Source organism: Gossypium hirsutum, chromosome D08 (assembly GCF_007990345.1).
Source record: "Gossypium hirsutum isolate 1008001.06 chromosome D08, Gossypium_hirsutum_v2.1, whole genome shotgun sequence".
In the NCBI taxonomy this organism is placed as follows: domain Eukaryota; kingdom Viridiplantae; phylum Streptophyta; class Magnoliopsida; order Malvales; family Malvaceae; genus Gossypium; species Gossypium hirsutum.
Window position 1 is genome coordinate 57158621 of NC_053444.1, and position 14980 is coordinate 57173600.

The 14980-nt window shown below is 32.4% G+C and overlaps 2 protein-coding genes across 9 annotated transcripts; both read right to left on the reverse strand.

The window, feature by feature from the left end:
- Nucleotides 1-7515: 7515 nt before the first annotated feature.
- On the reverse strand, nt 7516-11164 carry LOC107886408 (casein kinase II subunit beta-1). 7 transcript variants are annotated; one of them, XR_005916897.1, is made up of 6 exons: nt 10796-11164; nt 9720-9938; nt 9244-9338; nt 8959-9124; nt 8138-8326; nt 7516-7702 (listed from the first exon to the last, which is right to left on the reverse strand). XR_005916897.1 is itself a non-coding variant. In XM_016810360.2 (5 exons), the coding sequence occupies exons 1-5, from the start codon at nt 11022-11024 to the stop codon at nt 8196-8198; spliced, it is 840 nt and encodes a 279-aa protein (XP_016665849.1). In that variant the 5' UTR covers nt 11025-11164; the 3' UTR covers nt 7873-8195. The 7 variants fall into 7 exon arrangements, 3 of the variants coding, with proteins under 3 accessions (XP_016665849.1, XP_016665848.1, XP_016665847.1); XR_005916896.1 differs by having other exon boundaries at nt 7516-7781; XR_001680759.2 differs by having other exon boundaries at nt 9244-9356.
- Nucleotides 11137-14963, reverse strand: LOC107886407 (coiled-coil domain-containing protein 97). Of its 2 annotated transcripts, XR_001680757.2 has the most exons (4): nt 14566-14917; nt 13953-14473; nt 13375-13691; nt 11137-12304 (listed from the first exon to the last, which is right to left on the reverse strand). XR_001680757.2 is itself a non-coding variant. In XM_016810357.2 (3 exons), the coding sequence occupies exons 1-3, from the start codon at nt 14729-14731 to the stop codon at nt 13437-13439; spliced, it is 942 nt and encodes a 313-aa protein (XP_016665846.1). In that variant the 5' UTR covers nt 14732-14963; the 3' UTR covers nt 13181-13436. The 2 variants fall into 2 exon arrangements, 1 of the variants encoding a protein (XP_016665846.1); XM_016810357.2 differs by lacking the exon at nt 11137-12304 and having other exon boundaries at nt 13181-13691; nt 14566-14963.
- Nucleotides 14964-14980: the final 17 nt, after the last annotated feature.

Here is a 14980-nt window from a genome sequence, read left to right on the forward strand (position 1 = left end):
TTAGCCGAATATTGAAAAGGAAGGAACCATACATGGCTTTTTATGTTTCGGCACTTCTTTAGCTTGGTTAAGGTATGTTTTGATTTCGATTTTTGATGATTTTTACGTTTTTGTAATCGTTGCTTCGTGTTCTATTTAGCCCATGCTTTAATTTTAGAATTGGAAGGTGATTTTGAGATATGCCATTGATGAATTATAATGTTTGTTTTTGAATTTTTGATGAATTTGATTATTTTGGATTAATTTGTAAGAAAATATTAAATTGAGGGACTAGAATGTAAAGCAAATGACATGCAAGGACCTATTTGAGTCTAGGGAATATTCGGCCAAACTACATTGTGATTAATTTGGAATATTTTGTGTTTTTTGCAATTTGGACTAAATTGTAAAAATGTTAAATATCAGGGGCAAAATGGTAAATTACCCATTTATGTGTTCTTGGATGGAATTGAATGAAATTATGTTTGAATGAGTTAAATTTGAATGTGTATAGATCAAGAATTAAAGAAATCGGACTTGGATCGGGGGAAAAATAAAGTCGTCGATTAATCGTTCTGTTCCGGTTTATCGCTGTTCGAGGTAAATTTATAAGCAATTAGATGTTAAAATTTCTGAATAAGTGTTAATTATATATATGCTGAAATGAAATATGCAAATATATATATATAGCTGAATGCGTTTTAGTTTGGAAAGTAGAAATAGATGTAAATGCGATTTATCGATGTTTAGCACTAAGTGTGCGAGTATGGAATAGCTACAGCTATATGAACGGCACTAAGTGTGCGAAATTAAAATAATGATGTTGGATAATGGGCACTAAGTGTGCGAAATTAAAATGATGATGTTGAATAACAAGCACTAAGTGTGCGATACCGAGAGCAACTTGGTTAGATGAGAAAGAGCACTAATTGTGCAACTTCATTATGACCTCGATCAATTATTTAGTACATGATAGTACAAGTATACAATGGATGAATAATACTTGATATCAAGGTAAGTTGGTTATTTCAATTGTGATGAGAAAAATTTACACGAGGTAAATGAAAGTATATGAGCATATGAAAGTTTATATTCGGACAAATGGCAAATATATGTGATATTATAATTATGTTTTATATGCATTTATTTATGAAAGAGTACATTTGGTAAAGAGTGGGTATATGAATTGAATATGGGAATAACTATGTTATTATTTAAAGACCTATTCGGCCAAGCTGAAATTAGTTCATAGTTACATATTTGATATTTAAGTTTTGCAAGCTCGAATATGTATATATACAAATATGATTTCATTATTTGATTTTGTTATTGAATTATTAATGTCATTAAATTGTAAAATTGCTTATGACTTACTAAGCTGTGGTCGATTATTTTATATATGTGTTTTTCTTTCGGTTTTATAGATTTTGGAAGCTAATTATGGGTTCGGGGATCGTCAGCGTAGTTAATCACACTATCGTCCGTTCATCGGTAATTATAGAAGTTAAATATAAAATCTATGGCATGTATAGGCTATACTCCCCTTTTGAATATATTTTGAATGAAGTGTGTATATATATATATAATAGGCCATGCGAAAATGGCTTGTTTATTTTGACATGAATGGTTTCATGCTTTGAATATTATTATGGTTGATGTTTTGGCTATGTTTTATAGATGGTTAAGACTAATACAAATGATGTTATGCTTTGGGAGATTTTCAATTTTGATGATTATGCATATTGGTTGTGATAGACAAGTAAAGATGATTGATATGATACGATGTAAGTATAAGTTACAATTGAATTTCTGGATGGAAATATTTTAGTTTTTGGCAATTGAGATTGAATTTGAATTGTCATATACTATGTGAAAATGGTATATTGATTTACTATGAAAATTGAATGGTTGAAATTGGTAATTTGCATAATGAACATTGTTTATGGACTTGGTCTTGTAAATGACCTTTGATACAATTGAGGGATAAATATTATATAGTAAATATATATAGAATCGGCCTTGGTATGTTGTGCATGGAATTGTTTGAGTATTGATGTATTTGACATTAGTTAAAGTATAAGTATTTAAGCTTAATTGTATTCGGCTAAAGCTTGAGAAATTGACCGTATGAATAGTAATTATAATTATTTGATGAATAAATATTTGTATGCAATTTGATAGGTAGTTTTGATTGTTTGAATAATAATAAGTGAATATACTATAAAATTATACAAATGCTTATGGCATATTCGGTCCAAAGTTTATAATCGCTTGTATTTAAATGTGAGTTTTATATACACATTTGAGTCATTGTTGTTTGTAATTGATTTGTTAGTCGAGTAGGCAAAATGAGTATGACCTAAAGTGGTGTTTGAAATGTTTTTCATAATTTTTAATTATGAGTTATGTGTTTATGAATATGTTCGATGCATGATATGAAATGACTCGTAATAAGTTGATATTACCTTTTTGAACATGTGTACATCTATGATTATTTGAATTTGAATTTGGTTCGGTAATACCTCGTAACCTTATTCTGGTGACGGACACGGGTTTGGGGTGTTACATAACACTTACAATGGGGGTGAAAAAATAATGTAACAAATTTATTAAAATATATGAAAAAAAATGTGGCTTTAGTTAGGGGAGAGCAATTTTTGGTTTAAACTGTGAAAAATGACTAAACTAACCCAATTTGTTTAGTTCATTTTGGTTTGGGTAGTTTTCAGTCATGGGTTCTATTTTGTTGGTTATCTTAATCAGCTATCGATTTTCGAATTTTCAAATCGACTTGGCAATAGCTTATGGAGGAATGGATAGTCAAACCCTCTAAGTGTAGTGTTTGATGAATGGAGGTTTGCAATAGCTTATTGAGCTAAAACCTCAAAAAAAAAAACATTGGGATGGACAACTTTTTTCAACAGCTAATTGGGAATGAAATATGTGGAGTGACATATCTGACTATACTTGCTCAAAAAGTACTCCCTTTGCCACATGCTCTCAAACTTAATAGGGGTGTCAAGATATTAGTAGTCTCAATTCTCCCATTTTCACTTTCACCTCCAAAGTCTAAAGTAAATCTCAAAAAGAAAAAAAAAACTCCACTGTGAATCTACAAAAATCAACATTGTCGCGAGAAATTTTCAATCGGGCCCATTCATCATTGAATATTTGTGTACTCTTAATTTATTTTCAACTTACTTGTGTAAAATAATTTCTTATGCAACCTTATATTAATTGAAATATGCTACTTGACAAATTTATTCTGAGTGTGACATAACTATGAGTAATTTATATACTAAGAACATGACATAATTATCACTAAGAATATAGTTTACAATTATATTGATACACTATTAATATTTATCAATTTCCACAAGGTTAATATTTGCAAATAAGGAACTTAAGAAAAATTTTTATTTAAAGTTTCAAAAATATTCACTAATTAATTTCCATAATGGATGTTTTATTTCCTTAGTATTAGTGTTTTATTTCAATAATTTCACCCAATAAAGACTAAAGTATTATAAACAAATAAATACTTAACAATGTGTCATGCTCTTATTTGTTAATTTACACATATCAGTTACGTATTACCAAACACTTTTAAATAAAACAGTTAATAGAATCAGTTGGTCAAACCAACCACTTGAATCAGCTATCAACTATCAATCAATTGTGAAACACGACTTTAATATATATAGAGAGAGTATAGATAAATTTACCAATAACCAAACTAATAATAAAAGTAATTAATTTAAATTATTATTTGACTTTTTATTTAAAAGATAATATAATATTAAAATAAAACAAGAAATTAATAACTTGTTCTCTATAACCTTCATCTACTTATCCTTTTCTATCGTTTTTTCTTCAAGAATTCAATTCAATAGCACAAAATTTGCAAGCAATTCAATGTAAGAGTCTTGATTGAGTCTTTGCATGGCCATAAGATAAGAAAAAAACAAAGGTACAAAATATGTGAAAAAGAAAAGGATGGAAATGTGAGATCAAGTAATTGATAACTCCTAAGAAAAAAGTATTTTTATAATTATTTCATTTTGAGAAGGATAGAGGCGATAAAACCCAAGTTTAATTTGATAGTGAAAGTTTTGAGGATCAGACTCATCACATGGAATTTGGCCACATGGATGATCAAGTTGGTGCATGAAACGACCTCGTATTCATCGATTTATCCCATGTCTAATCTGAAAATAGGACAGCAGATGATGATGATTCATGTCTGTTGAAGGGTTTTTCTTTTTTGTCCTTTTTGGTATAGTTGTTTAATCAGTAGCTTAGACTGTAAGAGTAATTAAATGGTAGTCATCAAGTAAGCATGGCTTGTCAAAATTGGGCACTTAATCATCATATATGTTTTGATAGAAAAGAAAAAGGCCAAGAGTTGATGAGACTGAGAGGCTTGAGTATAAAGCAAAACATGCCGAAAAGTTGGAAATTTTGTGTTCACTTTTGGAAAAGGATGGGTCTTAATTTGCCATTACCCTATTATTTGGTTACATAAGAAAGTGTAGGTCAATAAGAAAAATGATTCACTTCTAGATAGCTTATTGAAGTCAATTTCCTTAGACAAGTGGAGTAAATTCTTGAGGAAGATGCATATACTATATATTTTTGTATTCCCACCATGTAACATCATTTTATAAAACTAAAACATTTAATATATTTCAATCCCAGCTTCTCCTATAAGTTATTGTATGAACCTTGTTTGAATGCATTTTGTTTTTTAATTTGTTGTACTTTATGTTCATTTGGTTATAGTTCCACATATAATATGATTGTACCTGTAGGGAGAGATTGCTTTTAATCAAAACTAGAATATTCCCCTCATTATATATTATATTAAAATTTGAGAAATTATTCAGTACATTGCTTAGAATTTTTAGACACTATAAATAAGGTTAATGGGCTGATAAGTGTTCTATAGAAGTATAACAAAATATTAAAAAATAAATATTTAAAAAAAAAGATACATTAATTTTTTAAAACTACTTGTGAAATAAAAAAAAATATTACGAATTTACGAAAAATTCACCTTAAAAGTTTAAATATCATGCAATAATTATGCATGGTAAATATGATGATCCATTTCTTTTTAATATTAAAGTTAAAATGAAATCATTATTACAAACTAAATACAAATTAACAAGATACGATATAAAAATAATATGAAAAATTAACTAAATAAAAAACTGGCGCAAAAATAACAACAACACAATACATGCTGATCAAAATATATAAAAGATTCATTGTTAACGTTTTAAAAACTTTATAAATTTATATTTTTTTAAACATAAAAAAAATAACACCAACACATCAAAATACATTTTTAAAAAAAAAATTGAATTATTATGAAAAATTATATAAAATATGTTACGAATAAGACACAATGTTAACTTAAATTTTTGTTCTGTAAATTAAATCATTATACAAAATATGAAATAAATTAAGTGAGAGCATAAAAATTTAATTGAAACACAAAAGTCAAAACATGATTATACCAAAAATATTATAAAATTAATTATTAAAAATATAAAAATATTTTGGACTATTCACTCTCTAACGTTAAAAATATACTTATTGTAATCATCAATTAATTGTTGACCAAGTATAAATAATTAATGATAAATACTATATAGTTTAGTTAAAATTAATATAAATAATTTGTAATAAATACGGTTAAATATGTAGTGTCTCAAAAATGTATGGGAAGTTCCATCAATAAAATTTTTAGATTATTTAGAGGAGTTTAGTAAAATATTGTCTAGGGTAAACTACATTAGTAGTCACTCAATTATGTTTTTTTTGTCACTTAATTATAAAAAATTACAAAATAGTCACCCAACTATTAATAAATTTCTTTTTTGGTTACCCAATTATAAAAAAGTTACAAAATGGTCACTCAATTATTCAATTTTGTCTTTTTTTTCCCACCCAACTATTTTGAACTTTTGGGTATTTTCATTTTTACATTAGTCAGCTGGTGACAAAAAAAAAACAAAATTGAATAATTGAATGATTATTTTTGTAATAGTTAAGTGACAAAAAATTATAATTCTACTATCATATAATTATATTTTAAAAATAAAGTGTATTATTATTGCATAAAAATAAACTTGTTAAACTATGTGTGGAAATACATAAAAGAATTGAATTTGGAGAATGTGAAAGTGATTATAATGATGACTTAAACATGTCCTGCATGTATAATTACCAATTACTTCCAAACTCAAGGTGAGATGAAGGGAAATGTTGATGCAGAATAGGGGTAAATGGGTCCACTTGTTTTATGGGCAATGGAGGCTCAAAGCTAAAGCTCATTTAAAAGACATTGATTTGGGGGACCGGACTTGTTGGGACCCCCTTAAGCGGCAAGTTTCAGACGGCATGTATATATTTAATTGCTTCCGGGGAAAAGAGGTGAGTTTAATAATGGGATGGAAGTGCTCAAAAGTACCGAGCAGAAGTGGGCCTCTTTGTTCCAAACAAGCCGTGGGTTGTTCCCTCCCCCTTCACACACTATTTCGGATTGGGGTGTACTGATAAAAACATGCTTCCATCATTCCCGTAAAAAATAAATTAATTTCAAGTTAAAATTGAAAAATAATTAATAACAATTTATTGGAGATGACAAAAAAAAAATCTATTAAAAAAATTCACGTCCATTAAAATTTGCCTTAACTTCCCCACCTAGCTTCAGCTTAAACCCTATATCTTTTGCTTCACTTCTGTACCCAAAACCATTAATTGGATTAAACTCAGAAATTAATATAAAATTTATGATAAAGATGAAGGATGAGAAAGAAGAAGCAAATCGGGAAAGAGGAGTTGGTTAAGACTTCAATCTCATGCCAATGTTCGACTCTTCCACAAAATTGCCTCAATCTTTGACTACAGAGAATCACTTCAACAAAACTGGGTTCAGGCCTTGAAAACAAATTTTGAAACCCATTGTCAGTTCTTTTTAATTATTCTCTTGCAATAACAGTTAAACATTTTGACTCTTGCAGCGTTGTTGAAACCAAATAAGAAAAAAAATAAAATAAAATGAACAAGTTAGTTTGAAACCAAACATTAACTCTGTTACTAATTGTCATTAATTTTTCACTTTGGAAATTAGTCTCAATATTACATATCTTTTTACTAAAGAAATCAAATACTACTTTTAATTTTGTTTTCAAATATATATAAAATTCATATTTGAAAAAAACAAACAACTAAGATGTAAGTCGATCAAACTAAATATGAAATTGATACATTTTTCCTTTCTCTAACGGGCAAATTACCCGTCCCTCCGAAATTGGCCTCAGGTGTCAAGACTGTCATAAATGAAATTCTTCCTGGTCCTGGAAGAGCTCAGCTTCTGTATTTTTAAATTAAAATTTACTAGAAGTCCCTCTATCTTCTATAAATTTAAAATTTACTCCTATAATTTTATTTATAGGAATTTAACCCTTCACTTTTCAGGTCAATGTTTGGAAAAAAAATATCAAAACATCGCACCAATAAATTTGACAGAACGTATTATTATTGTTTTTTCAAAAGCTCAATTTCATGTTCAAATAGTCTTCACCTCAACTTGAATAATATGTGTCTTAATCTTTTACTTCTATAACGAACTCGGAAAGAAACAGAGAAGAGTTAGGGACATCACCATAACCAAAAGGCTTAATCCACGATTACATTCCGTCCCCTTCATTAACTACGTAAAACACCAGATATTAGTGGGTCGTCATAACATGTTTAGCATATCGTATAAGCCACAAACTCATGTAATGTGCCTGCCAATGTAAGGCCACCAAATTGATACAGATAACCAATATCAGACTATAATGAACACCGAGTAGATGGTAATACACGAGCAAACAGCGATTAAAAAATCATCATCATCATCATCATCATCATCATCATTATCAACATCAAGTACAGTACAATGGAGGGTATATCTAAAAGGGAAATTTAATAGATACTCTACCAAGAATGAATTTTGGATGAAAGACGACCCCAGGAAAAGGCTGCTACGTTGAAAATGAAAACTTGCTGGTTTGCAAATATGTTTTTATGGTAATTCTTTTTCAACATATAAAAGAAAGGCTCTAGAAACATGACTACTTAAAAGAGGACTGTCAAACTATACCTGATCTTTCAAAAGCATTACTTCCATAATAGAAGCTTGGCGATAAAACCTGCAACAACTATGGCTTGTGGATCTTGAACCCAAATACTCTTGGAACGTAGCTTTGAGATGCCTTCTGTGGCTTCAGGTGCCCGTATGTCATCAGGAACAGGTGTGGAAATGTGGTCCCAAAATAGGCTCCGTCAATGTCTTATATAGAGTTAAGGTATCTCATCTAAATCTCAAAGCAAAACATGGCAGGGTCAAAGTTGGAAATATGAAAATTGATCTTATACCAACACATCATCAGACCATTCATGTCAACATGATGTATAGGCAGATAGTGACCTGACTGTATTAGTTCCCATTGATTTTCTATCCTTATGATCATCAAATTGAAAATGGTTCTGCATCTCTGGTGGACTAGTTCATGTCATTTTTGCAGAAAAATGGAACCCCCCCCCCTTTCCTCTTCTACAATATCTCAGGCATTTCATATCCAAAGATTTTTTTTCTCTTAATAAAGTTATACGTAATATCAAAATATAATTTTTATTTTTTTTAAATCTTACATTGACATTCTAAATAGCTAGCCTAGAGTAGTTCTCAGGACATGAAACAAGTAGTCCTAGGAAGTATGCACGATGTTCAGAGAAGAAACTTAAGGCCCTAATGCAGGAAATGACAAAAATAATATATGAATATCTTTTTTTATTTTAAATTAATAATCATAAACGCATAGAAGTGGCAAGAAGGAAAGTATATTTATGACATGCATGTTATCTCCCTACAAAATCCATGCAACAAGAAGAAACAAACAAGTTAAATGGCCAAAAGGATACTGCCTTGATACTTGGACCGAGGGTAGTAGATATCTTCACATCTAGGGCAGTATATTTTTACGGTGCTTGACCGAGGGATATCTGATTGACCAGCTGGAAGACAAGGTTGTCCACAGCAATAAACTCTGGGGCATCTTCCAAAATCATAGTTCTTGTACTTATCTAGCTGTAGAAGTTTAAACAACATTGTTCTAATCTAGTTGCCAATTCACACACACGCACACACAGACGTATATATATCAAAACATGAAAGTATCACATCAAATATAATGGGGGACATCTCACCATAGCAGCCATTCCTTTGCTTGTCAATATGTATCTGGCATGAATCAGACCGTAAAGCATCTCCGCTGCAGATTCAACTAATTCATTTTGCTCCTCTGTAAACATATCTCCTACTGATTTCAGCCCCAACACAAATTACGGATCCAAGAAAATAATAAGAGAAAGGAGACTTGCCATGTTGCTAGATGACATAAACAGTATGTTTCACTCTAATTAAACTATTATCATGAAGAACATCATATATAACAAAAGTTTAAACTTTTAAGGTCGTCAAGATCTAAACACAGCCAGATCAGAATAAAAGCATGTCATAGAACTATATGCTTTGAAGAATGTGAATGAGACTAGCATTAACACTCTCAAGTCTCCAAAAACTAAAAGCAGAATGGAACAAACGGCTCCAACAAGAAGAAGATGGAACAAAATTTCACACATCCTAACAACTTAACCTCAGGAAAAACTAACTGTAAGCTTACCATGGGACGATTCAACATCCAAAATCAAATCAAGTGCGTAATCATAATAAGGAACTTGGCTGCTTAGCCCACAAAGGTTAAAATCATCTTGGATGTAGTCATCATCAACTTCACAAAAGAATTCATTTCCACGTAGGTTGCAAAACCATGAAATCCAAGACGTGTCATCTCCATCAGAACCACTAACATCTGACTCTTCACTGTCTGTTTCAGATTCATCTGCAACCATTACAACCAAAATTTTGCATCAACAAATGTCCCTAACAAGTGAAATAGAAAATCAGTGTCACCAAACACCAAAAGATAATAACCCTCACTCTGAAAACATGGTTCAAATCATGAATTAAAGTACACTTTCATAATTCACAAAGCTGAATATCTAGAGGTTCATAAACATATATGAATCAAAATTCATTTAAATTTGGAAATTGCCCCTGGCCCCTTTTCCCTCGATAAGGGGGTAACACAAAAAGCAAAAACAAACTTATTTTCAAGGAATCAAAACCGATGGTTCATTCGAAATATAAACGCAGATGTTTAGCAAAAAACATTCATATAAATACAATGTTTGGCCAATGTCCATGTAATCTCATAACACCCAAAACTGTGACAATTCAAATTAAGAAAACTAGCCGAACAAAGTATGTCTCTTTTTCCAACTTTACAGATAGAAAAGCAATCATCTCATCGAAACTTGGATGTTAGGTGTGGTTTTAGAACCTTTGATCTTTCTGATGTTTTCTGTCTCTCTGAAATTAAAGCATCAGAATATATGCATTATTAATTTGTGTTTCAACAATAAAAACTCAAGAGTTCCATTTATATTCAGTTCCAATTACATCATATCAAGTACAATAAAAGCAAAACTAATTTCGTTAGAAATAAAAAATACTCAAATAATGGAAGCAAGAAGAGTAAAATTTTAAAACAGTAAGGTCTAGACCTAGATATAAATTTATGATCATTAAAAAAAAAACCCTCAATTTATCGTCTTTTCTCACAAGAAAAGAGAGAAGTCCGATTTTTTTTTAACAAAATAGTCCTAATTCAAGAAGGATATGTTGTTATGTCTATACCTTCAGCGTTGGGTTTGGGTAGAGAAACGGAGCGAGAGTCGCGATGATGATCAGGTGGATGCTTTCCGAGGAGGAGGTAACGTGCGGACTTATCCTTGCCGTTGATCACTCTGGAAGTGGAGGGCGAGGATCGTTCGAGCTGCTTATCAAGCGCCTCGTTGATCCGCTTTCGATCCACCGCCCCCACCTCTCCCTTGGACCCACCAACCGCTCCTTCCCCTCTGTACATCTTCTCTCTATCTCTTGTTCTTCTTTGCCGACGATATTAATGGCTTCCGTTATCGCCGATGCATATCGTGAAATGACGAAAATGACCAACCTCTAGGTCCCCCAGAAATCTAGGGTCTTCTGTCTCTCGTTGGGTTTTTTTTTTTTTGTTTGGTTTCGATGTTGGTCCGTTTTAAAAACGGAGGGATGAGCGATAGAAACAGGGTATTTGTTTCCTCTCTAGATTTTTTTTTCTGGATGTGGAAACAAACAGGGTAAAGAGAGAGAGAGAAAAAATGAAGGGTAATTTTTAGAGAGAGAAAAAGGTTAAAATGGGTAGAGAGTTAAATGTCCGGTGAGGTGAGATCGCCGATGAAACGGCGGGAGATGGGCTTTGGTTTGGGTTTAAATAGCGGGGGTCGGGTCTAATGGCTTCTACATTCTCTAAAAATATCACACGTGGACGTGGTGATGATTAAGATTTTTTTTTCATTATTAAACAATGAATTTGACCAATTTATAATTTAATTAATTTATTCTCCCAACCATCATTGCTCAAAATAAACTTTTAATTGGCATTATCATCGTTACAATAACTTGGAAAACATCAATGTGACAACCTCAAGCGTGTAATATTTTTATAATAATTGAATTCATAAAAGAAATGAGCAAAAGTTAAACAATACAATTATTTCATAATATATTTATAATAAACCAATCAACAAATTATAACATTACTTAAGATGTCCTTGTTTTCTACATAAAACTTAAAATGTTCTTAATATTCAAAGATTCTCTCATTTATCATTTTTGAATAAATTCAAGTTAAAATGTATACCATTTTTGTTTTTGTAAGTTAAAACGTTTAACGAGAAACAATAGTTGAACTCTTTGTTAACACTACACTCAATTTCAAATATCAAAGTTCAAATTTAAGTATTGTCATCTCTCACCCTTCCCCAATTTGTAATATATCATGATGTGTGAAAGTAACCATCAATGGTCCAAAAGAGGCAAAGGAATAACAAAAGAATCTGAAGTGAAGAAGTGTAAATATTGGAGACCAGCTGTGCCAGTCCAGCTAATTGGGCAAGTAGGCCAACCCTAGCAAGCCAGCTACACACCGTGTATTGATTCTTGAGATTCTTCATTCTGCACCTGGTTTCATAATGTCTAACTCCAATTTAATTTAATTCCATTCGTACCGACATCAACTGTATCTAGTACTATTATATATTGTGTTGGAACATATGGGACACCTCACCAGCTTAAGTTTTCAGCCTATGTTTCCAAATACCGGTCCTACAACATAAAAAATTGAATGCTTCATTAGCTCTACGACTACTTAAACTTTTGTCTCGGCCACGAAGGAAGTTCGCCTTGTCTATTTTAGGGCATGCATTTTATTTTTCTAGTATGTTAAACAACAAGAGGGTACCAGCGACTGTTGGTATTATTAGTCAAATTGTCTTTTCGTTAAAGACACATTCATTCTATGATTTAATGATTTAAATTACCCCCTACAATTTGGACATTCCATTTTAGGAATTTGCTATATGGATATATAGATATGGTTATGAATTATGCTATAGGATCTCATCTTTTGCCCATATTCAACTAACTTTTACCTGTATAAAACTCAATAGTATTCTCTGTTGAACTGCACATACATGAACAATGATGATGTCCTATAAAATGACTAATTATCCTAAAGTACAATAAAGACTCGTTTACATTCCATCATTACAATTAATAAGAACTTCATATTTTTCTTCTCTACTAGGAAAGTCCAGATAGCTATGGAAATGTTTGTTTCTTTTCCTAATATTATTACATTACTATTGCTCTTTCTTGTATTCAATGTTCTTCCAAAGACGTGTAACTTACTATGCACTAAAATTTTCTCATCTCATAATACTGTTAAACCTAACCTAAAACTTGAGCTTGTATGCACTGCAATTGCAGCCAAGCAAACCCATGAAACTTATGGAACATATTAGCGTACCAGATCAACTAAATGCACTTCTCTCCTGGATTCTGATTCAGTAAAATGGTGGCAACTACTCGTTAAAATATTGAGCACAATGTCAAGATCAACATTCTGAAGCTTCCCCTCCACCCCCTCTAGATTCAGGAAGATTAATGTCAAGTACCCTATGTGGTTTCTCAAGCCACACAAGAACAAACTGCTCATCACATTATATGCACAAAAAGGATAGTTCACATATGCCTTCAGAGAAGATTTGATAACTACTACCCTTGGTTCTAATGCTGGTCTATCTGAAGAATGGCTACCAACATGAACATGCCATTCCATAATATTTATATGAGAAGTTAGTTAGGTACATAAGTAGAAAAAGATAATCACTAACCACTGCTATAACGAAGAGATATCTGCAAATGTTGGGAGATGAATGGATGTAATTTTCCGTTCTTAATCTTCAGCAAAATACTTCTCTTCTGCATCATGGTTAGCTTCCCTAAGCCAGTGATCATCCAAGGTCTCATCATCATCTATTTTAGAGTAATCTAAATACTCATAATCTTCACCAGAGAGAAACTTCTGCTGCATGATGTAGGTGAACTGATCCATCCTTTCTTGCATTTCTTCTGCAGAAGGTGCTTCTTCGTGTTGCTCCACAGTTGCAGAAGCAGCAACAATGTCATCCCCAAGATGGTCCAAAAGCATCTGAAACAGACAATGCAAGATATCAATGCATGGACAACAAAATTTCACCACGAATACAATGAGCCAGAGTGCCAGACATCTAGTCCTAAACACTGTCTAAACATTCAGAAACACCGACACATCATACTTGAAGATAAAATCACTAGGCAGAGCACAAACAACAGTAATAACCTAAAACCCTTTCATGAAGCATTGTTTCTACCCAAGAAACCCAACTAAGAAACTTGCTTAAAAATTGCAGGAACAAAGTCAAGTACTTACATCCTTTCCATGGTTGCCTCCATTTTCCATTTTCATTTCATCCTCATCTTCCTCCTCCTCCTCTTCTTCCTCCTCCTCCTCCTCCTCCTCTTCTTGTTGTTGAGGATGGGTCTCATTACCAACCCAATCTTTTTGAGCGACACCAAGCCTCTGCTGCTCCTCCCTAATCTTAGCAACCAACCTAGCTTCCTCACACCTCCTCATCAAAGTCTCAGACCAGCGTTCCCCAGGCCTGGCCATGCTCCTCCCACTTAAATCCTGAAACCTCCCTAAATATTCATGATGCAAATAAGGCTCCCTTTCCCTCATCGCATCCTCCGAAAAGTAATGCCCATCACACACCAATTTATTCAAGTAAGCCCGCCTCCGATTCTTGACAGTCACGGACCTCAATTTCAATTCTTCTGAAGTCGGGCTCATCTTGCTTCTAAGATGCTTTAAGTGCCAATTAACCTCATAATCATCGTTAAGTGCATCAAATTCATGGAGCTCATCACTAGTCAGCTGAGACCCATATCTTTCTGCATCGCCAACATCAATTTAGTTTTAAAAAAAAAGACTTTTAACACAATTCATGGAAAAAAGAAGTGAAATTGAAGGAAAAGGATAGTACCTAAGAAGACAGGGACGTCACGGGAAAGGAGGTCGTGGAGGATGGATTTGCGATTGGAGGGATCGGAGGCCGAAGATTGAAGGGCGCGTGGGAAATAGAGATTATCGAGAGCCGACAGCCTCTCCGTGATGGTCTCCATCGCTTCTTCGCTAACTTTTCTTTCCATCTGGATCGATTTGAGAACCTTCAAAACCCCAGCTACACCGTTCTATTTTTCTCATATGCAAGCTTATCAATGTTGTCGGCTATTCAAGGCGGTTTTTTTTTCCTGGGCTTGGACGTTGGCAGGCCTTACCAAAACGATATCATTTTACATTCTAACACTTTTGCTTTATGAAATTTATGATCACGTGTTGCTCACCAGATAGTCCCCCGCTCGGACATCGGTCCCCGTATTTCATCAAACACTTCCATT

What these genes read in the sequence shown, in the direction of transcription:
- LOC107886407 (XM_016810357.2), bottom strand. Translation starts at nt 14,731, where the DNA reads ATGGAAAGAAAAGTTAGCGAAGAAGCGATGGAGACCATCACGGAGAGG. An exon ending in TGACGTCCCTGTCTTCTTAG is followed by an intron (nt 14,474 to 14,565) that starts GTACTATCCTTT and finishes TTGGCGATGCAG; the next exon opens with AAAGATATGGGTCTCAGCTG. An exon ending in GAGGCAACCATGGAAAGGAT is followed by an intron (nt 13,692 to 13,952) that starts GTAAGTACTTGA and finishes TGTCTGTTTCAG; the next exon opens with ATGCTTTTGGACCATCTTGG.
- LOC107886408 (XM_016810358.2), bottom strand. Translation starts at nt 11,024, where the DNA reads ATGTACAGAGGGGAAGGAGCGGTTGGTGGGTCCAAGGGAGAGGTGGGG. An exon ending in GGATGTTGAATCGTCCCATG is followed by an intron (nt 9,357 to 9,719) that starts GTAAGCTTACAG and finishes GGCTGAAATCAG; the next exon opens with TAGGAGATATGTTTACAGAG. An exon ending in GCAAAGGAATGGCTGCTATG is followed by an intron (nt 9,125 to 9,243) that starts GTGAGATGTCCC and finishes AAACTTCTACAG; the next exon opens with CTAGATAAGTACAAGAACTA.